At 38.7% G+C, this 27,560-nt stretch overlaps 1 protein-coding gene across 3 annotated transcripts; it reads left to right on the forward strand.

The window, feature by feature from the left end:
• The first annotated feature begins 8 nt into the window (after positions 1 to 8).
• On the forward strand, positions 9 to 27,299 carry FOLH1B (folate hydrolase 1B). Of its 3 annotated transcripts, none has more exons than XM_032099128.1 (19): positions 9 to 193; positions 1,562 to 1,670; positions 4,697 to 4,883; positions 5,671 to 5,772; positions 7,656 to 7,781; positions 9,722 to 9,908; positions 11,058 to 11,151; positions 13,300 to 13,398; positions 15,096 to 15,181; positions 16,175 to 16,294; positions 17,640 to 17,722; positions 17,988 to 18,051; positions 18,574 to 18,641; positions 20,600 to 20,691; positions 21,499 to 21,589; positions 22,390 to 22,654; positions 23,487 to 23,568; positions 24,855 to 24,947; positions 25,950 to 27,299. In XM_032099128.1, the coding sequence occupies exons 1-19, from the start codon at positions 76 to 78 to the stop codon at positions 26,137 to 26,139; spliced, it is 2,256 nt and encodes a 751-aa protein (XP_031955019.1). In that variant the 5' UTR covers positions 9 to 75; the 3' UTR covers positions 26,140 to 27,299. The 3 variants fall into 3 exon arrangements, 2 of the variants coding, with proteins under 2 accessions (XP_031955019.1, XP_031955020.1); XM_032099129.1 differs by lacking the exon at positions 9 to 193 and adding an exon at positions 333 to 1,300; XR_004238179.1 differs by lacking the exon at positions 25,950 to 27,299 and having other exon boundaries at positions 22,390 to 22,500; positions 24,855 to 24,943.
• The last annotated feature ends 261 nt before the right edge of the window (positions 27,300 to 27,560 follow it).

Here is a 27,560-nt window from a genome sequence, read left to right on the forward strand (position 1 = left end):
GCGGGGCTCTCCCGGCCGCGCCGAGGCGGGAGCCGGCGGGGCACAGCGAGTCGTGAGGCTGCCGGGCCGGCAGCCATGTGGACATCGCTCGGAGCCCGCTCGGAGCCGGCCGGCCCCAGGGCAGCCAGCGGCCGCTTCTGGGCTGTCGTCCTGGGCACAGCGGCGGGGCTCTTCCTCCTCGGGTTCCTCATCGGTACAGTGCAGACTAACCCTCCTTCGCATCGGGGCTCGTCCAGCCGGGGGACGTGGCTCGGAGCCGGGCCGAGGAAGGGCCGGGGTGGGGGGAGAAGCGGGCGGGTTTCCAGCGCCCGGGAATTTGTGCCAAGGGTGCCTGAGGTGAGTCCGTGCTCAGCCGGCCGATACCACCCTCCCTGCTTCCCTCCCTTCACACCGGGCAGGTACAGTCAGTTACCCTCTCTGGGATATCCAGCTCCTCCGCAGAAGAAGGGGTTTTTGTGTCTTTGCCTTGTTTTTCTATTTACTTTTTGTTAAAGTGAAGAGAAATAAAATAATGCTGTGGGCAAAAGAAAGGGGCGCTGGGTTTGTGAGGAGGGGACAAAAGACATACCCCTCGACCCTGCTGCCTTGAAACAGCCTCAGCCCCAGCCAGAAAACCTGAGGCTGGCGGGGCACGGACAGGAGGGGAGAAATAGTCTTTAATTCAATGTCTCACCTACTCCTCGTCCCAAGCAGACAGGACTGAGGATTGCTGTCTCGAGAGATTCCCCCTCTCTACCTTTCTTTTGGTTCCACGTATGAATCAGGATGAGCTTAGGGGAGGAAGGAAAACAAAAGAGGCACTTGTATTTTGCAATGCCATTCGGTATGTACTTGGGATTGGTGCCATTGGGAAGTCCCGACTGAATTCCTCTCTCATGTAGAGCCTTTCACTGTGCCCGTGACCATTGCCTCATTGGTGCCAGCTTGTTACCCTCTTCAATCCACTGGTTCTCTCATTCCCACTACCCATGTAGCTGCTGCTGCGTAAGCTCTGAATGTGTCCAGTCTGACTTAAAAACAGATGTCAGGAACACTTCTCTTTCTAGCCAGGTGTTCCTCTCATCACTTACTCTGATAGTGCTTGCTCAGTAAGGGAATGATTCCAGAATAAGAGCCAGACAGACCAGAGAGTGAGAAAGGAGTTAAAAGACATCTGTTCCTTACAAAGTGTGCCTGTGTGTCTGTGCATTTTTATAAAGCTGCTGCCTTATTATGGAGGTAACTATATGACTGACAGCATGATGTTCTGGCGCTCAAGGAAGATAGATAAGTCTGCTTAGCATCTACAGGAAAATAACAGGTGAATAAATATATAGAGAGAGAGTATATAAATATATAAGAATATAGTATTTTATATCACTCAACATCTACCTAGGCAAATAAGTTCTCTTACCATTTGTGGGATTAACACATTAGGTTATGGTTGCTTGTATGTGCTGAAATAAAAACAGTTGTAAATGTAAAACAGTGCAAACCTTGTGGGGAGACCAAAGAGAAGTGGTGTGTGTCATGAGAATATTGCTCTGATGTTTTTACTGTTGTATTTTTATGTGTTGTACAGGCTGGTTTGCAAAACCTACAGAAAAGAAGACATCTCTGCGTACTCATGGGGAGATGAGGACAGCATTCATGGCTGAGATGAAAGCTGAAAACATCAAACACTTTCTTTAGTAAGCAGTGTGTAGACAATCAGTTCAGACAAGAAAAAAATAATCAAGTGGGAACCAGCCCAAGGATCACAGAATTGTAGAATGGGTTATGTTGGAAGGGACCCTAAAAATCCTCTAGTTTCAACACCCGTGCCATGGGCAGGCACACTTTCCACTAGACCATGTTGCTCAGAGCTCTCTCCAACCTGGCCTTGAACACTTGCAGGGATGGGGCATTCACAGCTTCTCTGGGCAACCTTTTCCAGTGCCTCACCATCCTCACAGTGAAGAACTTCTTCCTGATATCTAATCTAAACCTGCCCTCTGACAGTTTAAAGCCATTATCCCTTTTCGTATCACTACATGCCCTTGAAAAATGTCCCTCTCCAGCCTTCTTGTAAGCCCCCTTTAGGTATTGGAAGGTGCTGTAAGGTCTTGGAGCCTTCTCCAGGCTGAGTGGCCCCAGGTCTCTCAGCCTTTCTTCTCAGGAGAGATGCCCCAGCCCTCTGATCATTTTCATGGCCTCGTCTGGGACTTGTTCCATCAAGTCCTTGTCCTTATTAATGCTGGGCCTCAGAGCTGAGCACAGCACTGCAGGTGGGCTCTCATGAAGCAGAGTAGAGGGGCAGAATCACCTCTCTCAACTTGCTGGCCATGCTTCAAACAATTCAAAACAATGGAACATGACAATATAGATATTTTAAAGTCTATTAGAATTTAATGCAATAAATTTCGGTATTTTAGTAACTTAGAAGCTTTAACTGCAAGTACTTGATCTGTTTGTTTTAGGGATCTTATAAATGGATTATTTTTCTCTTAAGAGAATGTAGTATTTGTTAAAACTTGTACTTGATTTGTTTGTTTTAGGGATCTTGTAAATGGATTCTTTTTCTCTTAAGAGAGTGTAGTATTTGTTAAAACTTGTATTTACTCCAGTCAATAATAGACCACAAGTCATAGTTTATTGACAGGAATTTAGTTTCAGTGTAAAGAAAGAGCATCAGCTATTGTAGGAATAATCAACAAATTTGGATTTGCCTCATACTCCCAGTCTGATTACATAACATGGAGTTATGCAAAACTAAATTACTAAAAGACCTTTTTCAGTTTATAAGATTGTGGCAATCCCACTGCTTTCATTCTAAGTGCATTTGCCATGAACTATTGCAAAAAAATTACCTGGAAAGTATGGTCTCTTTACGACATAGCAGTCATGTACTGGACTATAACATACACATTCAAAACCAAAGATTTAGGAGTTTTTAGAGTCTTAACCTGTGTTTTGGCTCCTGCAAAGTCAACTGTTGTTAAATAGCTCTGTGAAAAGACCTTCCTGCCCTCTAAACTCCCTGTCTGTACATAAACAGAAAACATTGTACCTCATTAACTGTCATGTGGCCAGACCTGCAGTGAAATAAGGCAGATGTTTAGTCACTCCTCAGAACTACCATCACAGGCAGTCAGATTAGAAGAGAAAATGAAGAAAAACACAGTGTTCAGTTAAATGGGAATGTAATAGAGGAAAGTGTTATTGCACAAATCAGCTTTTAATGAAAATGTGACACTTAAACACTTACAGAAAACTTAAACTCATACAGAAAACAGCCATTTTCACTCACAATAACACATAAGTGTGGTCTTGGTTCAGTATATGTCATCCAGAAGACAATGCTGTCACTAAAACAGTGACTTTAGTACAGTATTAGATGTTGGCATGATCAGAGGAATGTGATTTTATACAGCAGCATTTGGCTGCCAAGGACTTTGTCTAGTTTGGAGAAAAGGAGGCTGAGGGACAACCTCATTGCTCCCTACAGCTTCCTCAGGAGGGGACATGGCAAGAGAGGTGCTCATTTTTTCTCCCTGGTATCCAGTGGTAGGATGCATAGGAATAGTTCAAAGCTGCACCAGAGAAGCTTCAGACTGGACATGAGGAAGCATTTCTTTACCAAGAGGGTGTTCAGACTGGAAACAGGCATTCTAGAGAGGTGGTCAATGGCCCAAGCCTGTCAGTGTTCAAGAGGCATTTGGACAATGCTCTTAAGAACATGTTTTAACTTGGTCAGCCCTGAATTGGTCAGGCAGTGGGGCTAGATGAATGTTGTAGATCCCTTACAACCTATACTATACTATACTATGTATAGTTCTTTCCAAGTGCTTTCTTTGATGGCTTTGGTCTTATTTGAACTCAAGAATTTAAGTTTTTCCTAATCTCACACCCTTTCGTAATCGAAGATACAATTTCCTGCATTAACACCAGCTGGTGCCACACATGCTGCTGTGGCATGTTTATGGCATGGTCATATGATAGAATGAGGACATCATGATGACAGCCTCATTCAACTGAGGGTTTTTTCAGCTGGCTTCACCACTGGGCTTTCACAATGGTCTGGACAATTTTTTTTTTTTCAGACAATGGGCTGTTCACTATTTATGTTCTCTTTTGCTGTTTGTTATTCATGCTGGCATGACTTTTAAGTCACAAACTGTTGAGTTTTTCTTTTCCTTGTTTATACAGTACTCAAAACTCACTCTCTTTTACTTACCAACAAGACACACTAGGAGTGAACCTTTAAATAAATCACTATTTGTGCCAAAATTAATTAAAATAGTGGGATCCAAGGAGAATATCTAGTTAATTGCAAGTAAGTATCAGAGTAATTATGCACTTTTCTAAATTGAATACACTAAGATAATTTTACTCAATTCTTTTATCATTTCACAGTGATAAAGTCTAATTGTGCATACGCCTACTGCTGCTCACAAGACAAGCAGTAAAAAAAGGACAACACCCCATAGCTGGTGTCATCACACCATTCTTGCTAAACCATGCTGCAAGGAAGATAAAAATACCTGTGCTAGATCAGGACAGCCTGAAACCCTTCACCTCAACAGAAAACTCATAGATGCAGAGAAGTCTTGGTCCTTATTTAGCCTGAGTATATCTGATCATTTCTATGATGTTTGTTTCCAGCTAGTCTAAGAGGAGTTCTGATTATGCCTGACCCTTCAATGCCTGACCCTGCTCATTTCTTCCTTTTCTCTAGCAATTTTACACAGCTCCCTCACCTAGCGGGAACAAAGGAAAATATGCATCTGGCACAGCAAGTCCAAGCTGAATGGAAGAAATTTGGTTTGGATTCGGTTCAGTTGGTTCATTATGATGTCTTGCTCTCTTACCCTAATGACACTAAGCCCAACTACATCTCAATAATTGATGAGCATGGCAATGAGGTACAAAATCCATAATTTTTCCAACCAGGGAACAAAATCACCTTCATACACCTGGGAAGGCTGTGAGGGAAAACTGTCCTCTGTTCACTTAATGGTTTTGGGCCTGATGCAAAGTTCATGGAAATCAGGGATTCCAGTTTGCTTTTATATTTTGCATCTTTGTTTCATAATATATGTGCTAAGAATACTAGTATTTACCCTGATTCATACAGCATCCTGACATGTGGATTAAAGGACAATTATGTAAGTGAATTACTCCACGTAATTCAATTGTTTGAAAATCACTCCATTATTTAGAAAGAGGAAAGAAACCATGGTCAGCACCATTCTTTGCACTGATTTGTTGTACAGTATTGATGATTCTGCTAAATTCAGTTTCTGGAAGATCAGAGTTTAGGCCTTGAGGTGTGCTATCACAAGGGGCATGAGTTCATTACATGCTAGCTCTAGTGCATGTAGAAGCTTCAGGGATGAGCAGAATGCAAGCAGTTTTACCACTGTGATCTAACCTGCTTTTATCTGCTGTACTGAGACCACTTCAGGGAACCCTGTGTTCATTTATGCAGGATTCTCTGTGAAGAGTGGAGATGGAATTTGTGTTCACACACTGAGCATGCCTACTGTAAAGGATGCCCAGTGCTTGCTGAAGTTTTGGCCACTTCTTTTGTAGAATTCTAAAACTAGAGTCCTTTAGTTTGCAAAAGCTTGTGAAATGTGCTTGTGAACAGAAAGTACTTATTTTTCATATTGCCTTGTTTACCTTATTCCTTTTCTCCTTTCCCATCAGATTTTCAACACATCATTGTCTGAGCCTCCTCCTCCAGGATATGAGGCTGTTAGAGATGTGGTGCCGCCCTACAGTGCCTTTTCAGCCCAAGGAATGCCTGAGGTAAGGTAACGTAGTAGGAATTGAAGTAGTAACAGAAGTAGGAAAAGAAGCAGAGGCAGAAATAGAAATAATAGTAATAGAAAAGATGGAATACCACAGTGTACTGTAGCATAGCACAGAATATCAGAGAGCAATACAGAATAATGTGAAATTCCTTAGGCTTTAGTTCAAAACCCAACTTACCCCCAGCAGGAAAAGTGACCTAGCTCTGATATTCTTGGGATTATTGTGATGAAGCAATGTTCAAATTGAGCAGTCATACATATCTTTGATTTTTTTCTCTAGTTTGAGTCAGAACTGGATTTTATTTTTTCTTTTCCTTAAAAGATATGGCAATAAATCTTTAATACCAGCTGCTGTAAATTTCCCCAGACATTTCTGTAACTATGCACCATTGTTTCCCTTCTTGGTGGACAAATAGACTGTTACATTTACACAGCCAAATGAACAGTCTCACTTTTCAAAATGCTTCTTGCCCAAGGCTCACATTGGGCAAGTATTGAGTATGTTGAGTTGAGTATGTGTTGAGTATGCTTGAAAAGCTATTGGTGGCGATGAAAGTGTTGCTGTGATCTGAATTTAATGCTAATCCTTCATGTCTTGTTATAAATATGGTACCAGCTGATGGACTTTCTTTGATAAAGCTAGCCTGTGAAACAGGAGTTTTCTGGTCTATGATCATTAGTGGTTTCAATTAATGTTTTGTAAGATTAGAATTTCTTGGTGTTTTTCGCAATATCTTTCCTGTCTGTATGTAGAATAATTTAAGTTGGCAGAACCCTGTGAAGTCATCTGGTCCAGGCTCTGCTAATGCTTCTGTTCACACAGCTGAGTATTATATCAGTCATGTACTTTGTGAAGTTTGTTAATAAGCTGTTCAAGTCCAGAAAACAAAAGGTATACTGTATTCATTTGCCTCAGATACTCAAAAGAAAGCTGGAGAACCAGGCAGAAAACCAGCTGAAGAACCGGTACAGAATCTGTACCCTGGGACATAAGAGTTTTGAGTGTTTCAAGAATTGCAGTGGGAATTTTGGAGCATAGTAAGATAAAATTCATGGGGTTTGACCTTTTGTCATAATATATCACCAAAGAAAGACAGAATAACATCACTGCTTTATTTGGTTTGTGGAGAGAGTAAGTGATGAGATGTGGGAAATAATGAAAACAAGTTTAAAAAGCTTTAGCGTCCTTCTTTAGGAATTTGTTTTATTTTAATTAAATATAAGAACCTTGTAACCAATGAAAACAATACCTAAAGACAGATTGTCTTCTCAAAATATGATGCTGATTTTCACCTTATTACAAAATAATAGCTTGACAAGACCTCCAGGTACTTAGCTAGGGCTATTAGCAATAGCATTCTCCAGTGAGCTGTTGTCTGCATCTGTACTGCAAACAGCACAGGAGGAGCATGTATAAAGCTCCTCAGCAGGAATACCCAATGGGGCCAAGGCTCTTCTGAGTCCTTGCAGGCCAAGAATTTTATGTTAAAAACCATTCTATTAAACAAGCTGTGAACTGCACTGCATAAAATACAACTGAAATTTACTGTGGTGTCTGCGTCCAACATACTTACAGCTATCCAAGACTGACTCCAGCTTAAGCAGACTACAAAGAGAAGCAAATGCTATCTGAGCACTTACTTTAAGTTTCTGATACAGAAGTCATATGTGAACATTCTCTGTTTTGCACAAAGTCTGGCAGCTTTGGATTGCAGGATTCACTAAAAGTCACTTGTCTACGTAATTGCTTTACAATCAAAGGACTCATACTGCAGCCAGTCTCAGAGATCATTGTTCCCAGGTTGTTATCCTACTAGATCACATCCTCCTTTCAACATGCTCTTTGACATTGTTTCAAATCCTGCCTCCTTCTCTCAGGGTGAGTTGGTGTATGTGAATTATGGCCGCACCGAGGACTTCTTTACGTTAGAACGTGTAATGGGAATTAACTGTACAGGAAAGATTGTTATTGCCAGATATGGGAAGATCTTCAGAGGAAATAAGGTAATCCCTGTGTATAAAAATGTTACTGCCCTTCTCAGTGTTATTCCCACTTCAACTGTTCTGCTCTTCAGCATTTTCAAGAGACTGAAACACTTCCCTAAGCTGTTCTGGAGATTAGAGAGTAACTGAGTTTTCATAGACCCTGCGTTCAAAAATGATTCTTTAGTAGAGCTTGTCAAATGTACATTTCATAAATATGTAATACATTTCTAGGATAAAAGTAAATCAGTTGGAAAATGTTCCATATTTTAATATTCACTTGCATTCTATAAATTGTTCCAAAACATCATTAATAGAGTGTCATACACTTAATTCTGAACTAGATCATTCTTCCCTATTGGTTCAGCTGTTCTTTACCAGGTCAATGTTGTGTTTCTTTATAATGGTTCTGTACACCAGACAGAGACTATAACTATATGGAGGTTATTTTAAATTCTGTATTTGTTTATTCAACGTCCCCGTCATATAAATTTATTTTTAAACTACAGTTTTAGGCAGATTTCCATGACCTAACAGGAAAGGACATAATCCTGTACATACTTCAGGCATACACTCAAGTTGTTTCTCAACAGAGATGTAAGAAGACAGTCTATTTTAAGTGTGTTTGGCTCTTGTACAACAACTAGTTTGACCCTAATTTAAGCAGGTCTGTGATTTGTATTTGTCAGTCACCTAAGGGGGTATCAAGCATGGAATTCACTGGAATGCCAATTCTTATTATATGCTGTTGATTAATCTTGTGTGAAGCTTTTAAATAGATAACTCACTGGTTTACAAATATATCATTTTCACCAGTGAAAAGTGGTATATAACTCATATTCTGGGTCAGATAATATTTTCACTTAATTGTTTACCACTCCTAAAGATACTATCTGAATGGAAAAGACTTAAAAATTGACAAAGGTTTTATTGTCTGTGAATCTTTTCTTAAAATGAAACACCAATACTTTAGAGTTGCTACTATCTAGAGAGGCAGTTTTCCTGTGATTTGGAAATTATATGCCCTTGTTGACACAAAGGGATATCTTAATTCTTACAGTAGTATTTCTAATGACTGCTTATATACTGAAGAATTTGGTAGCCTGTATAAAATCTGGAGGACTGTACAGAAAGTTTTTCAACTTCCTAATGGTGTGCAAAAATAGGATGGAGGATGAAGGCAAGTACTGCATTTCCTTTAAAAAAAAAAAAAAAAAAAGAAAAGGAAAAAAAGCTATGATATTTCTGAGTTAAAGTACCCAAATTTAAAACTGTTGAGGATTAGTTGTCACTCAGTCACTATCCATCACTTTCATATCTAGTAGCAAACCAGATTGGGATGTCAGAATGACATATATTGTACAATAATAAAGTCACACATGAACACTTTTAAAACAGCATCCAGGTCAGTCCTTCTGCCACAATAAGCCTAAAATATGGGCTCTCTGCAGTTAATCTTGTTCACAAAGAAAGAAACAGCCAAAGGCAGTTTCAAGCTCTCCAATCTTCCTGCGTAGTCTGAACCCTGAGATACATTCAGGAATCATTTAGGTAAATAAGGTAAGTACAAGACTGCCTGAAAGATACTGTTGCATTAATGTGATACAGTTTTTTCTGTTCATAGTGTGTACATTTCAATAGTCAGCTGATTGTATTGATCTGGATGACTGAATGAAAACTCAGGTTATGCAGCAATACTGTGGAGGATGTTTTCCATGCCACTGTTGTTATCTCCCAACTAAAAGTCAAAGCAACAGCAGACCTTTGACTTTCATATGAAACCTGATATCTGCATATATATTTTTCAGGAAATTATGAGACAGTTATGGGCTCCTTACTTATCCCAAGCACTGTAAAAGACCCTGAGAAAAACATCATTGTAATTTATACTTTCTTTTGCCCCTTGGACTCTGGGGTCAAGCTGTAAAGGACTGGATAGAGACAGGAGATGTACTTTGCAGGTGAAGAATGCTGAATTGGCGGGTGCCAAGGGAATTATTCTGTACTCTGACCCTGCTGACTACTGCGCACCTGGAGTAGATCCTTATCCAAATGGCTGGAACCTTCCAGGTGGAGGAGCCCAGCGTGGGAATGTATTAAACCTGAATGGGGCAGGGGACCCTCTGACACCAGGTTATCCTGCAAAAGGTGAGTGACTCTAGAGAAGGCATTCTCTGAGGGTCTGGTATCAGGAAAGGGCAGGGGGTGGGGATGTTTTCTCCCTTGTAACAACACACTTTTTTCTTAGTCTTTGTTGCTAAAAGAGGCAGCTTCAGGTTTCACTGCAGTGGGCCACTTCTGTAAATGGTGCATGAGAGAAAGCGAGGGGATATTAGGGGGAGCCCTAGAGTGCTGATCTGTATTCACCACCTTCACCTTAGGCTTCCTCAGCTGCTTGAGCTGTGCCTAAGCTGTTTCATTTAGCAACTGAACCAGATAATTTTGACTGAAATTCATTAAGAACTATCTATGCCAGCACTTGGGCCAGCATATCTGAGAGAGGCAGTCACCTCAAGAAAAGTAGTCCCTAAGTGAGGGGCAGTGTTGCCTCTAGGCAGCAGAACTTGAGCTGGAAGGAGATACATGTTCAAAACAGCAGCATGCCAGAACAGACCAGGAAGAAAATTTCTGGTTCCTCATGCTAGAGTCAGTGGTCTCACAGACGAATCCCTATCTCTCACACAAAGGGTCCCTGTAAATGTTGTATTAAGGAGGAAACTCTTCCATATACGCTTTTGTCCACATCATGAAGAGTAAGATTCTTATTTGTTTAAAAAAAATTATTTGTATTTGAGCTTTGTCAGAACAAAATCTAGATTTTGTTTTGTACACAAAAACAACAATCCAGAATATTCAGCAGTCCAGTGTATAAGATTTTATCTGCATCTCTTTCTCCACTGACAAATTTTTTTTAGTTCCCAGCTGAATGTTCCAAGCATCAGACTATGGGCTCCCTCTTTGTTCTAGTTCTTTCTGTGTAGCTTAGTCTGAACTTCTTTGTCAAGAAGAGAAATATTTCTATGTAAAAGTATTTCAACACAAAAAAGGAACAAATAATTTTAAAATTTCCAGCCATCTTTAAATGCATGACTGTAGACACTATAGGAGAACCTTCATTAGTGTCTCTCTGAAAACACATTGATAAAGCACAAAGAATAAGATCACTGGGAAGATGTCAGCTCAGCTTCCAGGAAAATGAAATGATTATTCCTGACTCCAGTGTTAGGACTGTGCTATGAATTGTGCAGCTTCCTTCTGAGACTTGTAAATATACAAATATCTGTTGTTTGCTTTCAGAATACACATACCGATTAGACAAAGCCAGCGGTGTAGGGCTCCCAAAAATTCCGGTTCATCCTATTGGCTATCATGATGCAGAGTTATTACTGCGGTAAGTGCATGGGGGGCATGAGGAATTTTTAGCAGATTGTTTTTTTGGAAGTTATGGGAGTATTTGAAAAGAGAGTAAAAAGACTTTTGTACTGTGCTTCTCCTGTAGCCGTTGAAATAATATGTTTGTTCCTCATTAGGAGGTAAGTGTGGTACCTATTGTTACATACCAGGTATGTTCAGAGTTGAAAGGATCATTTGTAATACATCTTGGTCAGTCAAGTATATTGGAATTACTAAGTACCTCTCAGTGTGAATAAAAGCAAACATTTTTGCTTATCATGCCATTGAGGCTGGCATGATACCTGTCATGTAAAAAAGACCACAGATGAAGTCATTCATTTGTCCTGGGAAACAGTTGCCATGAATGTTTGATGAGACAATATCTGTCCTGTTCGCTGTTAAAGGAAGGTGTATTCTCTCTCTAATCAGGTGTATTATGTTGTTTAAATATGAAATGATGCTAGTGAGGCCACTGAGGAAACTGGGAGTGTGACAGGGGATTGAATAGACAACTACATGTAAGTAAGTGTGCTTGCTAAACATGCAAGTGGCATGGAGGCAGGCTACCAGCTTGCCAGTGGACAGCAGTCAAATTCATAATGGTTTTAACAAGCCAAATAAGTTCTCTAAAAAAAACCTATGATGTGATTGAGTTGACATACATGTATCATTCCCCTAAAAAATGTAGTAGAAATCATCTGTATCAAATGTAGAGATGCAGAGCAGGAAATGCCAGGGTTGGCAACAGTATGATGGATAAGTGTTTAGGGCAGTAAATGAACATAACCCTGGTAAGTGTTTGTATAGGAATTTTATGCCTAAATCACATGAGCTATCATTCTGCTCTGTCGGATGCCTCTATTTGAATACTAAGTCATAAAAAATAAAATCTGTTGGTCCTCTATGCAAATTTCCCTTACAGTGTTGAAGCTATTTATTTTCATGTGAGGCAGGATTTTACTGTCTTTGCTGTTTTTGCATACCTGATGTTCATTAACACTGTTCTACTGTTTTTCCTATTTCCTCCCAAACTTTTATGGACTAATACATCTACAAATTGTCTTTTGTTTAAAACTTTCTAGTCATCACTGTTACCAGGATAACTGTGATGTCTATAAAGGTATAGGTTAAAAACCTCTTTTATCCACTGCCTATTAGTAGTGATAGAGCAGATTTATGTATAAATAAGATGTAGCCAGACATTTCTGTTTAATAAGTGGTAAATAATACTAGAACTTGATTTTAATAATTATAAATGAAACCTAAATCCTTTAAAAATACTGGGTCATTGTTTTCACTTTTGTCTTGAGAAGTCATAGCTTCTTGTTATTGCTGCTATCATATTTTTATATAAAAAATTTAGTAAGGGCCTGAAGACTTGTTGAAGTGTTCTGTGGAATAAAGCTTGACTGAGTATTCATTTAAAGTAGAAGACATGCTTTCATTTACAATAAATGTATTTTGCTTCCTGAGAGCCAGAAAATCCAGCATACCTTCTTTGTATCTCAGAAGTTCATGTCAAAAATATAAATCCTTCAGGGGAATAAGTCTGGGTGATTGCAATCCACTGAATTACTGCATTTCCAGTTGTCTTAACAGGAAAAACATATCACTTTTGACAATGGAACAAGAAAGGGTGACTTGGACTGATCATGTTTCTCCACTTTAGCCATCTTTGACACCCATCGACTGTCTATGCTATGAGATTAAACAGTGTGCAAGGACAGGCACCAGAAAACAATTGCCTGTGCTGTTGAAGAGTTGGAATAGGCCAAATTGCTCTCTGCTAATTCAAATGCAAATGCAATCCAAGGCAGTAGAATGTTCCAGGGACCATTTAGAAGAGGCAGTTTATATGCAAGACCTTTTGAGGCCACCACTGTTTCCCAGGGTAGCTGTAGGCCATTCCAAGCTAATCTCTATGCTCAGGATTATTGCTTTGTGTTAGTTTACTAGTATTAGTGTACCTAAAACTCCAGACTATTTTCCTGCCAAAGCTTGTAGTATAAATTGTCTAAAACAAAGACCAGCACTGGTTTGTGTGTGCATGGGACCTAGCAAAGTGTGGTTTCTGGTTCCTCATTTGAGTTTGGTGCTGTTCTAAGGTGTCTGTAGCTAATAATGATTTCTTTTTTTTCCATAACAGTAATATGGGAGGAGAGGCACCACCTCATAGTAGCTGGAAAGGAAGTTTGAATGTATCTTACAACGTTGGTCCTGGTTTCGCAGGAAATTATTCTACGAGGTCAGTTTTGTTTCCTAAGGAGAGTGTGCTTGGGATAGAGGAAAAAAAGGTAGAGCAATAAAATTTGACCAAAGATAGAGTAGCTGGCTTTATTTACATAACTCCTTTAATTTTGGCTATTTCCTTGGCTCAGATACGCTCAGTGCAAAGAATTAGTACACTATGTCTTGATTTTATGGATATGACCTACTTCTTTAGTTTCCAGCTAGTCCTGAACCAGTTTCATTTGACAAGAATCTAACCTTTGAAAAACTATTTGTTGAGAGTGAATTAGTGATTTTTTTTTTAATTTTTGTTGTCTTTTTTAAATTCATGTGAGTCTAGCTTCTTGTCTTAGCTATTGACTTATATAAAGCAATATTAAACTGCTTTATATAAGCAGTTTTTCCAGTCATCAGGTTTTCCAGAAAAAGAGCTTAAACTACAATGTCAATTTATTGCTTCAGATTGTTTTTAAACTGAATTAGTAATTACAGTTTAGGACTAAAGTCTATGTGTTTCAATGTTGTCTGAGTGCAATGTACTGACTTCATATGAACTGTTTAACTTCATATTCAATTGTTCATACTTTTTGAACTTTATATGAACCCTTGGGGCTGAGTTGTTACACCTTCAGCTGTGGCACAGATAAACAACTCTTGATGTTATAGAAAAAATCTCTTGATGCACCTCAGGTTGTCTGATTTTCTGCTGCCTGAGATGCTGCAGTAGTATTGATTGTGCTGGAGTGTTCTTGTTTTGGCTGGGGTAGAGTTTATTTTCTTCACTGGTGGCTGGTATGAGCCTGTTTTTCGTTGGTCATGAACACAGGGTTGATAATACAGAGATGTTTTTGTTATTGCTGAGCAGGGCTTACGCAGAGCCAAGGCCTTTTCTGCTTTTTGTGCTGCCACACTGGCAAGGATGTTGGGGGTGGCTGGGAGGAGACACAGCCAGGAGAAGCTACCCCAACTGCCCAAAGGGATGTTCCAGACCATATGACATCATGCTCACTACATAAAGTGGGGGAAAGAAGGAGGAAAGGGAGACATCTGGAGCGATGGTGTTTGTCTTCCCAAGTAACCATTACACATGATGGGGTTCTGCTCTTTTAGAGATGGCTGAACACCGGCCTGCTCATGGGAAACAGTGAATTAGTTCCCTGTTTTGGTCTGCTTGTGTGCATGGCTTTTGCTTTATGTATAAAATTGTCTTTATCTCAACCCATGAGTTTTCTACCTTTTACCCTTCTGATTCTCTCGCTGCTGGTGAGGGGGTGAGCAAGTGGCTGTGTGGGGCTTGGATGCTGGCTGGGGTGAAACCGGGACATGGAGTCAGTTCTGATTTGCACCAAACTGGAGAAAATTAGAACTATTTACCTTTTTAACATTAGATGCTTTCCATTTTTCTTGCACTGTTTAAAAAGTAGCTGCTAGCAAAAGATCTTTGGAGTTCTGATCCCGTTATCTATATAAATATTGTTGACATCAGAAATATTACGTAGCTGTCGTGGGCTAAATGCTATTCTCATTTGCACAAGTATGAATCCAGAAAAAACTACACTGTAATATTTTCAGATTTACTTTGGTTTAATAGGAGATAAATTTGGTCAAAATGCTTTCCTTATCATTTATTTTGTACACTTTTGAAAGGCGTCAAGATGTTTGATTATCTAATCTGGTGGATTTTCTCTTTGTATTTTCTTCCCAATACACTAGAAAGGTGAAAATGCACATTCATAACAACAATGAAGTAAGAAGGATTTACAATGTGATTGGTACCATCAGAGGCATGGTGGAACCAGGTAAAACCATTTGCCTTCAGCATAATGTGAGTGAGCAGTGACCTTCATGGTTAGAAGGGGGACATGAGGAATATAGTTTTCTCTGAAATACTGCACTGCATGATCTTTGGTGTTGAAATATTTATTGCACTGGCTTTCATATGGTTCAGGGTATGTCAGTACTTTCACTGTAAATGCTAATTTTCAAAGGGGAGTCATAACCAAGATGGAAATACTTGTCTTCAGGCAAGTAACTTTGCAATTGAAAGAATATTCTTAAGTGGATATTGTTCCTTAATAAACATGGCAATGGATTTTGCATTCCATTGGAAGACACTAGATCCACCACAATTGACTTTTTGTCTGTCTTACAGTCTCTTGTAACCAGTGTGATTTTATACTCCAAAAAACCAGATATATAGACACCCCTATGAATGATGATAACAACTTTTATCTTCTAACTGCAGCACTTTCCTTTTGCCTAAACCACAACTATTAACCATATTATAGTAGAACAGAGACCTAGTCTGAATTTTATCTCAATAATCGTATCTCTGCCATGATTTGGACAACACTTTTTGTGATTGATTATATAGATCCAGAGAGAAATACTGCATTCAGCACACCCTAATGTTGTGAATTTGTGTGCTGTACAGATACAATTAGTGTGTCAGCTTCTCCGTGAAACATACTATTGTGAAGTATGGAAAGATGCTTGTATCTTTAGAGTAAACCTGTAGTATGTTTAATAATAGAAGTAACAATACAGAGTTTGAGGTTTTAAGTCGTGTAGGATCCAGTTATTGGGTTTGACAAATTCTTCAGCACTGACCGAAAATACAGAGAAATGTCTTCAGAAATTTAAAACTTTTTTTACCTTTCTATCCTGTATTTTATAAACTTTTAATCTCTGTTGCCTGATACATACGTGGAAAATTAGAAATTACTTCAAGTTAACGTCTCTATGTCAGGAAAAAGTTTTCCTAAGCAAACCTCCAAAATTAATTTCTCTAGACAGGTATGTCATCCTGGGAGGCCACCGTGACTCATGGGTATTTGGTGGCATTGATCCTCAGAGTGGGGCAGCTGTGGTTCACGAGATTGTGAGGAGCTTTGGAAAACTGAAAGAGAAAGGTAATGTAATGAAAGAATAAAGCACATCAAAGTAGCTGCTCTCAGCTGTGCCCATTGATTTCTGTGAGATTTAAATATATGCTTGAAATTAAAAATGTGTTATTTCACTGATGTCTTGAATAAACACACTGCTGTGCACCTTGGTACATGTGAAGTACTTCTGCTCAAGAGATAGTACACCTAGAGGGAAACAAAACACACAATGGGGGATGCTGAAATAAACACAGCATTTAGGTACAATTGACTACTGTGTATTTGAGGCTGGTCAGACTGGATATGTCAGTGGTGTTATAAAGGTGACACGGTGGTAGACTGATAAAGGCTTCATCAGGGCAACACTGAGAGCCTTTTCAGCACTTGACTGTTGCTGGGAGGCATACTCAAGAATAAGTGAAGGATGTCAGTGTAATGCAGAAAATGAGCTGTGCAAACGTAGTAGGAGGTAGTGGTTAAAAATACCTCATGCCTAGTTGCATCAGAATAGGAACAAATGTCAACTGCACCAAGTTTCTGTTCCTGTCAGAGCAAATGCTGTCTCCCTATCTGACATTTAATGGAGAGAAGCTCTGACATAAATACTATGCTAGAGAAGTGTTCTTTGCCTGCCTATTACACATAAAACCTATTGACATTTAGTGTTATTTCCATTTCCTCCTGGTAACTGAATATCAGGGGAAGCTGTCTCTGGAATGCAAATGGGAAAAAAATTAAAAGTTAAAAAAGAAAGGGAGTAAAAGATGAAAAAGTTCCTGTAGCTTCAAAGAAAACTTTGGGCTGAGACACAGCAGAAGGGCAATAGAGCCTGTTCCATTTGGCCTGAGTTTAAATTGAATGGAGGACTTCTTTTGAAGGTGATCTGTCAAAGTTACAGGGAATCTCTTAGGTTTTGAAATCTGTCATTTGAAAGACAGGTCTAAGAATTTCTGTAATAGATATGAAAATATGCCACTTTTCAGTCAGAGTAGACACTGGTATACAGTGTATACTAAACAGAACCGACCAATAGGATTAGAAAAGCCTTCTTTCAAGAATTTGTGCACAGCACATTATTTTTCCTTGATCAGTTTTAGATTCTAGAAAATTTTCTTGCATTTAAAGGTCAGAGATGCAAAGGAATACATTATTTGGCACAATATTGAAGTAGAGGTGAGATTGCCACAACAACAAATCATTTCTTAAATTTCTTAAGTTACTGAAGTTGATGCTAAAGTTCCTTATAAATATCTCATTCCCCACAGATCATGGTAAAAGATGAGCCCCCCAAAAATGCCATATGTTTTCACATTAGTCATGTAACAAGCATCCTTTATTTTTGTAATACAATTTTCATGGTCTCTCACTGCAGGATGGAGACCAAGGAGAACAGTGATATTTGCAAGCTGGGATGCAGAGGAATTTGGCTTGTTAGGATCAACAGAGTGGGCTGAGGTAAACCAATAGTGTTCAAAAAGAAATTTCCATGGTAGCTGCTCTTTGAGAAATCTGCACTAGAAAGCAGCACTTCTTCCCTCCCTCCCCCTCTTTTCCTCATACACCACATTCTCTCTCTCCCTTGAGTTTCCTTTTGAACTACCAAGAATCTCTAGCTCCCTGCAGTATATCTTTGAAACATCTGTTTCTTTCGTGAATGGGAAAGTAGTTCTGAGGGAAAAAAAGTTTATCAGCATTTTCTTCCTTTTTCTCTTTCTCACAGGAAAATGCCAAAGTATTGCAAGCACGGGGAGTGGCTTATATCAATGCAGATTCTTCCGTCGAAGGTACATGGATTTGACTTGTGTTTTACAGGAATAGTGATGGTATGACTGGGAGGGATTTTGGCTGGGAGATTTATAAGACCTTAAGTGTGATAATTTTTGTTGCATTAATTCAGAAATGGATATGGGAAGAAACTGTGACCTGGAATCGTAAAGTATCCTTCAGATATTCCTGTTGTGTCAGGGAAAAAGTCCTTTACAGTAGCTACACTATTTGGGAGGTCATAGGAGAGGCAGGAAGTGTTATGCCATGAGTTCTGTGGCTTTAGAGTCAGCTTTTTCTCTTATAACATGCATAATAATCATGGGGCATAAGAAAAGCCCTTAAGACTTGCTTCAAAAGCTGGGCTGTAGTTTATCCCAGCCAACAAAAATGCACTGAGAAGATCACAGGAAGGCTCTTGTCAGCTTGCTTCTTATAAAGAGTGTAGCTCCTTAATCCCTTTCTTTTTACTAAACAATGGCATGAAATTTCAGCTGAGGGAACTTCCTTCTTCAAATAAATAGCTTTTCATGTTTTTTCAGGAAACTACACACTGAGAGTGGATTGCACACCACTGATGTACAGTCTGGTGTACAGTCTGACTAAAAAGGTAATATCACTTGAAACTTTTAGCCAGTATGTTCAGTGCTCACTTACTTGATGGGGCTCTGTCTGTAAAATATGGTGTGAGATCTTTATTTTCTGACTGCAGTACCCCTTCTAGGTCAATAGCTAAGGAACTGGAGTTTTTTTCCCAGGAGGGATAAGGGGATTCCAAGCTTATACCTTTAAATTATTAGCTATTCAGGATTAGGGGATTTTTCCACTCCTCCTGTGAAAGCATTACTTCTAAGAACAAAAGAATAAGGGAATGCTGTGAACTAGAGGACAGAAACAAGCACAAACCTGGCTGCCCAGATCAACTACTAGAATGCCCATGGTGGTGGGAGACTCTGACTCCCTTTAGGCAGGGGAAGAAAGTAGGGTGGCTACCATGTTGCTTTTGTGTGATGTGACAGGTTTGGTCAATGTGCTCAGCTTCAGTGTACCCTGTTAGTAATTCATTGTCTCTGACCATGATGCTCTCACACATTCGTGTGGAACACGAAATTAAGAGGTAGGGACCTTTCTCAGGAAATAGCCACAACATCCTAGATGTAAGATGTTCCTTGCTCTGGGAGTGGGTCTTAGAGGCTGGCATTTTATTTCTGAGGGTTTTTTTTCCTTTCAACTGTATCAAACAATGAACATTTAATTAGTTTTTGTGTATGTTTTAGATGCCAATGTAATGTATATTCAACTACTGTGTGTATTCTGTGATCTGCTTTATGTATTCAGTCATCTGTCTTTTCTTGGGTTGATAATTTATTATCACTTGGAGGCTGGCATTAGACTGGTGCAAAAGTAAAGGAAAAGTAGTAAATCAGTATAGCAATTTTCTGGCAATTAAAAGACAGCAAATAAAATGTAACTCTGTTAAAAGTAGGTACCCAGATAAAGATATTTCTGTCCTGAACTCCAGAAGAGTTGATCACCTGCAGTTCCCATGGTAACCTGTGCTAAGTGAAGGTGTTCAGAACTGTCAGGAAATCAGGTCAGCAGAGCCTCAGTTTGGACACCAAAGAGCTGTCATTAAAATGTTGACCTAAATACCAGTAAAAATGCTTGTGTAACCCTTCTTCGAGCTGGGAAGCAAAGGCTGATGAATGCATGTAACCACAGCTTGTTGGTGGCTGATGTCTGAAGAGAATGCTGATCACGAAGCACGTCCCATGTGGTCCCATCCAAAGTTAATCTGTGGTTAAAAGTCTTCATGGTGATAATTCTGTTCTATGAACAAGTTCCTTCATGGACAAAAACCCAAATAAATTAGTTTTAATTTGATTCCTATTATGGAGTAATTCTTAGATAGAAGATAGGTATATTAATAATAGAATGTATATTAATAATCTTTAATAGATTCAAAATAGTAAAACCTCAGCAGTCCATCAATATAAAGATGAAAAAACATCCACAGTGTTTAAGCTGCTCAGTTACCTGCAAATTAGCCAGTGATAGGAATGAACTTTAGAATGATCATGATTTGTATGCCCCTCTAGCAGCTATGATGACATAAACACCAGGTACTGTGCACTTAGCCCTTCTAAGGTGCTTCTGCATCCATAAACATATTTTTTGTGAATTGAAACAAGGTAGAAACAGTTCTGGATTTAAGTAAGATAAAATTGAAATTTCCTGCCAAAGGAAAGCAGATTGTTTTGGTTTTGTTAAGAGGTTTCTCTGCTGAATATTTAAATTAAATGGCTGAAAATCTCATAAAGAAATATCAGAATGTAAATATTGACTTGAAATGTTTTGCTTTCCTTGTGTTTTCTTCCCTCTAAAGTTACCTACTTTTTAGCAAATAAACTATTTTTCTGGAAAATGCTATGCATTTGAAGTGTTAAAATGGAAATGCAGAAAGGTTGAGGGACTTAAGATGATTTGCTCATTGCCCTAAGCCATAGGCTTGGTGTGATAACAGGTTGCTTGGTAACATTTAAAATTGTACTTTTTGTCTTTTTCTAGATACCAAGTCCTGATGACGGGTTTGAAGGAAAATCTCTTTATGAGAGCTGGTATAAAAAAAATCCATCAAGTGAATATAAAGAGGTCCCCAGGTCAGTGAAAAAAGGAAACAAATTATATACCAAACATTATTATAACTTGTGGATTGTGGGTTTTAAAGAAATACTCCTATGAAATGCTGAGTGCTGAAAAGAAATGGTATGATTCTCAGCTGGTATAAATTTCAGAGTTGCAATGATTGCAGCTGATACCCTATTGTAACACAGTTTTGTGAACATGCCTTTGTAGATGAACAGGAGGCTTTATATATGAAAGTTTATAGAGATTTAGACAAATAATGGTAGTATGCACAAGCCAGTGGCAGGTGCACAAGATGTTAACTCAACAGCTTTCCTTTGCACTTTTTTCCTGTCTCCCAGAAGGCCTCTGAGTTCAGGTGGCTGGGGAGCACACCAGGCAGGATTTTGCAAAATTGTCCTTCAAATTTACCAGGGTGTTTCTACAGAATCTCAAAAACTGATATTATTTCATGAAGCCATGCTGGTACTGCTGTGATTTCTCTGAGTTGAGAGCTTGGGATAGTGGAAGTTCAGCAGAAGGAAGGTCATTGGTTCTTGTCAGTGATAAACGACAGTGAGGTGAATTCTCCTCCTGAGAACTGGGTGTCTCTGGCCTGGAGAAAGGAGACTGCCCCTCTGAGAATGCAACTGATGAGGTGCAGGTAATGTAGGAGTCAGAGGCAGTTCATGGTGTATTGACTAAAAAGAGCACCCTAGGAAAAGACTGTGTAGTGTGTAGTGACTGACTGCTGAATAAATAACTGCCATGGTATACTTGAAAGCAAACTAAAATTATACTTTAAGTATTGTCACTCAAGACATTTTCCTCTTTCTTTAAAGAATAAATAAACTGGGTTCTGGCAATGACTTTGAAGCCTTTTTTCAACGTCTTGGCATCGCTTCAGGCAGAGCACGTTACAGTAAAAATTGGGTAAGTCTGTGTCTTTGGAGTTTGGTTTCCCTTGTAACTGCCTGAATAACATCACCTGTAAAGGACCCTTTTAGACTTCCAGCTTTTTAGGATAGTTCAGTTCAGTGTGTCAGAGTGGTGTTAATTACTACAATTGTATGTGCTACCTCAACACAAATATGTAATAAATAAGAATGATTAACTTGGTGTTAATCAGATAAAAGGACTTTTGCTCAGGACTAATGAATGTGCTCAAAATTATCTATGGTTGATGAAGGCTTCTGAGTAGCTTATGGTGACTTTTGAATGATTTGTAACACTTTACAAAGCTTTGAGTTCAAAATGGTTTGTATTTTATTGAAAATATGGGTTGGGCTCTGGAGCTTACTGTGAGAAGAGATTAACTGAGAAATGTTGAAGGAGCAAACTATTCAGTGCGGTCATTTCCTCTGAAAAGGAAGAAATATCCAAAGACACAAATGATCGTTGAATCCAGCAAGAGAGGAAGTCCAATCTCACCTGGATTTAGCCAACTGAGAGTTACGTGTCTGTGCTTAGCTACCTTCTTTGGGCTGTGTATGTGGTCAGTGGAGAGAGATTTCTCCAAATGACCATTCATCTCATCATAGGTTAATGTCTAAGAGAACCACCACTGACCAGTTTTTCTCCTTCGACTGTCTATAGTGACTACATAGGATTAGCATGACCTGAACACATAAACTTTACTGTGCCTTGAATCCCACAGCAAAGGTTTTCAAGCCACACTGAAATATTCATAGCTGAAGAATGGTTTTGTTTTGGTTTGGTTTCTTCTGTTCCAGAACGTAGAAAAATACAGCAGCTATCCAGTTTACCACAGTGTCTATGAAACCTATGAAATTGTGGAGCAGTTTTATGATCCCACTTTCAAGAATCATCTGACAGTAGCTCAGGTACGGGGAGGGCTGGTGTTCGAATTGGCCGACTCTGTTGTGCTTCCTTTTGACTGTAGAGATTATGCCTCAGCTGTGAGCAGCTATGCTCACATCATCTATAATTTGTCAAGGAATCATGAAGAGGAGCTGGCAACATACAATGTATCCTTTGGTACGTACAGTCTTTCATCACATCCTTCCTCTGTTAATGCTAACAGTGCCTTATATTAATGGATGTCTTAGTCACAACCTGGTATTTACCTGGTGCTGTATGAACAGTAAATAAAACAAGAGCAACACCCTCCATTAATTTGAGATGGGAATTATTTGGTCACTAGAATGCCTACGTAGGGACTATGCCACCACTAAATAGAGCTAACACTGATAGTTGCATGTGTTTTGACCTGCGTATAATTTGCCAGTGTTGACAACAATATATCATTGCCATGTTTCCTTAAAAAAAAAAAATCACACAGCTTTGCAGCTTATAGTGTTGGGTAATTCTGTGCCTGAGAAGCGTTTTTTTAATTAGCAACATTATAGAGTATTCAGTTTAGGATTTGGCTGCTAATGACCAAGATCAGGTACACGTGCATGCGTATGGACACACACGCATGTTCTCAGTCTTTCTCAAAACTCTGTGTGGAGGGATGTAACAGTAACACACAGGTTGCTGGGATTTATAAAATCTACACAGTCTGGTTCTCATTCCATGATCCAGTTTTTGATATTTCTGTATATTCTTCAAGTAGCAAATAGTAAACAATATTCACAAAAATACTTATTTCTATTGTTTCTAAGAGAGGTTTTCACACAGAATTACATATTTTTAATGTAGGAATATGGGGTCACCTTCTTTTCCTTCAGTGAGACTCCTTAAGTGAGACTTTTAACAGTTCATGATCATGATCACAGTGGAAGATAAAGCTTTAATTGAAGAATTTGATTTGTTAAATGATATCTTCAGAATCTGAAGTTAAATGCTTTCTTCCTGCTCCCTCCAGATGCTCTGTTTTCAGCTGTGAAGAATTTTACAGAACTTGCTGCTAGCTTTCATGAGAGACTGCAACAAATAGATACCAACAAGTAAGTTTAACTCATTTTTTCTTCCAGTCAAATACTCCATGTAGTTCTCTGTGCTCAAGAGGGCTTAGTCTTGACTTGGTGCCACTTAATTGAAAAAAAGAAAAAAAATGAAGCTGCAGTTGTGGCAAGCGTTTTGATGAGCTTTCAAGAAATTCTATGCACCACCTATGCCAAAAGGCCTAGTTTGCACCTGACTTAATTCTTAATGTATTCTTTGTAGGCCATGCCCAGAATGACAAGCCAAACTTCCTTTTGTATATACATATATGTATGTTCCATTTCTTGGGAAGAATCTAATTTAGCCATATGCCTACCCTTAGGGAACACTAACTGAGAATAAAAGCCATCTTTTTAATGGCAGCAACTTTCAGATAAAGGAGATAACAGTAACCTCTTATGCAAAAGACAACATTTATGACGTATGACATGTATGTGACATTTTCAAAATGGCTTTATTGATGGATGGCCAAAATCTATGCTTTAATTCAACCAACCAGTTTCAGTCTCTGCTTGCACCACTGTAAACTTGAAGCAATTTCCTTAGTGATAGTACAATTAATCCAGGTTTACTGTGATATAAATTTTAACATTTTTTATTGTTGAATGCCTTTGAAGGTCTACAAGTTACTTTGGATGTAAACCACCAAGCCCACATATACTCTGTATAACCTTCTTCTCAGTTCTTTTATTTGTTAAGCATCGACAGTATGCTCAGGGCTATTCAAAGCACACAGACACAGATGGTCTATGCTCTAGGGAATTTAAAATCTACCATCAGAAAAACTCAATCTCAGATGGCTCAAAAGATGATTGTACCATCACAGGGTTCCTTTTTCTGAGATGTTGTGATTTTACATAAAAAGAAATGCAACTTTATTGAAGTAGTTTGTGGCTGGCTGGCTTTGTGGAAAAGAGGTTCCTTAGAAAACTGTTGTAAAAAAGAAGAGAATGCTCTGCCTAAGCATCCTCATGAAAAGGAAATAAAGGAATAAGAGGCAACATGAGACAAAATACCTGAAATGCTGTCTTCTTCAACACTATCACTTGGCCTTTAAAAACAGCTTTAAGAGACCTTCCAGTTACGAACCAGACCCTGTCACAGGATAGATCAGCATAATTCTGTTGTGCAGGTTGGCTGACACGGGCTATCTTTTGTGGGCTACACTTAAAGTTCAACATCACAGATCTGCTGTCCTTCATAAATACCAGTGTGTATGCCAGGATAAGAGTAGGTCAAACACACTGTAGTTAATGTATTCAACATATTGCCTTTTTTTTTTTTTTAGCCTGCTTGCTGTCAGATCACTAAATGATCAGCTCATGTTTCTAGAAAGGGCTTTCATCGACCCTCTTGGATTACCTGGCAGGCCATTCTATAGGTGAGAAAGGCTTACTTTTCTCATGGAGTATGCTATGAGAATTCCTTTAAGATTTACAGGTCTCTAAATGGAGTTACAATGATTTTATTCACCACACTAAAAGTAGATGAGACAGGAGGAATAAGACTGAAAAGGGGAAACGACATTGGGGGAAACTTCAGTGTGACACACTCTACAGAATGAGGAAGAGTCTTGTAGGAAGCCCATTCAGATAATTCCTCTTGGTTTCATGTGACTTCTAAACAGATGTAAAAGTTTCGCCCTGGAGTCATTTTAAGTAATTTTTGTTGTAGGGACTTCAGGAAGTTTTTCTTATTATTTGAAAGTGAAATAGAGTATAATTGAAGTACCTACAATTTAAATAATTTTAAGAGCACAGTCATGGTAGCAAATGTAGTGTGGAGAGCAGTACTGAAACAGCTGGGAAGGAATTCAGTGGTCCTCTCATCCAGTTCAAGAAGTAAATCTTATTTAAGAGGCAGTGAATTAAGTCTAGCTTTTTGGTCCTTTTACCAGTCTGCATAATTAAGAACAGTAATCTCTCCACTAAAAACTAACTGCAGAAGGAGAAATTAAGATCTACAATCTTTGTACCTCTCATAGCTCATGGTTAAAATCTACTGAGAACAGAGTCTCTTGTTAAAAGTCTTTCCTACCTCAAAGCCTGCCTGTATCTGATGGAGACTGTATAGCTCTGAGAAAAAAGTTGGCTTTTTAAAAATCTTTTAATTTCATCTAAGTTGAGGGAAAGGAAAATACTTTAGTTAACTTTATCTCAAGTAGCTAAAAGGCTGTGGAATTCATATGGCTTAATGTAGCTTATGTTATTTTCTTGCTTCATGGACTTTAGCTACTATTGCTGCAATAATCTTATTTATTTACATCTTCAGTGTCAAGAGTTTACAGCTGGTATAGAAACAGACTAGTTTTATCCATAAAATAGTATGTTTTATTTTCCTAATGCATAATACTGTTATTTTTTTTCCCTCAACTTCCCCACAGACATGTTATCTTTGCTCCAAGCAGCCACAACAAATATGCAGGAGAATCCTTCCCAGGAATCTATGATGCCATGTTTGATATTGAAAGCAAAGCTGATCAACATGAAGCCTGGGAAGAAGTGAAGAGGCAGATTTCCATTGCAGCCTTCACTGTGCAGGCAGCAGCAGAAACACTGAAAGAAGTAGCATAAATATGAATAATACAGTTGTCAATGAACACTAAATGTGACAGTTTGCAGAAGCCTTAAAAGTGGAGCATTTGAAAACACTAGGAGGATTATGACAAAGAATAAAAAATCAAAAAAGTCTTGGTCCTTGCAAATAATATACCCAAGTGGAATGCATTTAGTAATGTTAACAAGGTAATGTATTCCATTCTGAGAGCTCAGGATTTTGATGTCTTCTGAAGTGAGAGTGAAAATGTTTCAGGTTTTCTCTCAGCTTTGTATTTTAATAGTTGCTAACCACTGGATTTGTTTTCAGAATTTTGAATTTTTCTAGCTTGATTATTATAGTGAGCTTCATAGTTCTTCAGGAAAAAAGAACTCATTTCATATTTCTATCAGTTACTAATTTTGTTGTTGCCTTTTTGTTATTTACCCTGGGATTGCATAATTATACTTCAAGACAGACCTTTCAGCCCTCCTTTTATACAAAGATTCATGGATGGAGATGGGAAAACTGTCACATACCATGTGCGGGATGTATAATAATCATAACAAGTTTTGGGCAGCCAGCCCAGAATACTCATCCATGACATTCTTTTCCTCACATGCTGAACCTTGCAGCTGTTTGCAAATAAATTTAAGCAAGAAGCTTTTAGTCACTGGAATTAAAACAAGGCAGTACATCTTGTCAGACATATAGTCATCTCACAAAATGTCTTTAGAGATGAAGACCCTATTGTTACTCTTTTACCCAAAATCCACCCATGCTATGCCTTGCCCATATAAAGGTGTTTTTAATATGAAGACAGAAGCAAAGAAAATTCATCATGTCCTTAGTTTGAAAGGATATCAAATTATTACCATTTTTGTAGAGTCTGTATGTCAGGTTATCATGTGCTGCTTACTCTTATGATGGACCGTGGGACATCCAAGATCAGACAGAGAAGACTCAGAAAATCAGATCCCTTCACCTGACATTTTGCCACTGGAGGATTACTAACCTCTTGCAGAGCTAATATTTTGTGTGATTTGATGTGCCATGCTAGCTGAGGACTCTACCATGTCTTAAAAAAACTATGATCTGATGGTTTTCAGTATCATGGTAGATTATTTTCTTTTCCATGAGGCTTCATTTATTCATAAATATTTCTATACTTCATATTAAAACCTTTTAGACAAGTTATTATAATTAAGCCATTATCTTGCTTAACTGTTGGTCTTTCTGATAAAATAATCTAGTTTACCAGATAATGGGAAATGCTCTTATAGTTATTGCCCAGTTATTTTCACATTTTTTATGAAATTGATAGGAGTAAAACCATAGAGATATCTTCCCCCAAATCTAGTGCTGATGGGAAACATTGCTGACTCTGTTTTGTCACTGCTGGCTGCTCCACTGCCCCACTTTTACCAGTAGAGAATTCATTATGAATGTCTATAATCCA

Source organism: Corvus moneduloides, chromosome 2, assembly GCF_009650955.1.
Source record: "Corvus moneduloides isolate bCorMon1 chromosome 2, bCorMon1.pri, whole genome shotgun sequence".
Classification (NCBI taxonomy): domain Eukaryota; kingdom Metazoa; phylum Chordata; class Aves; order Passeriformes; family Corvidae; genus Corvus; species Corvus moneduloides.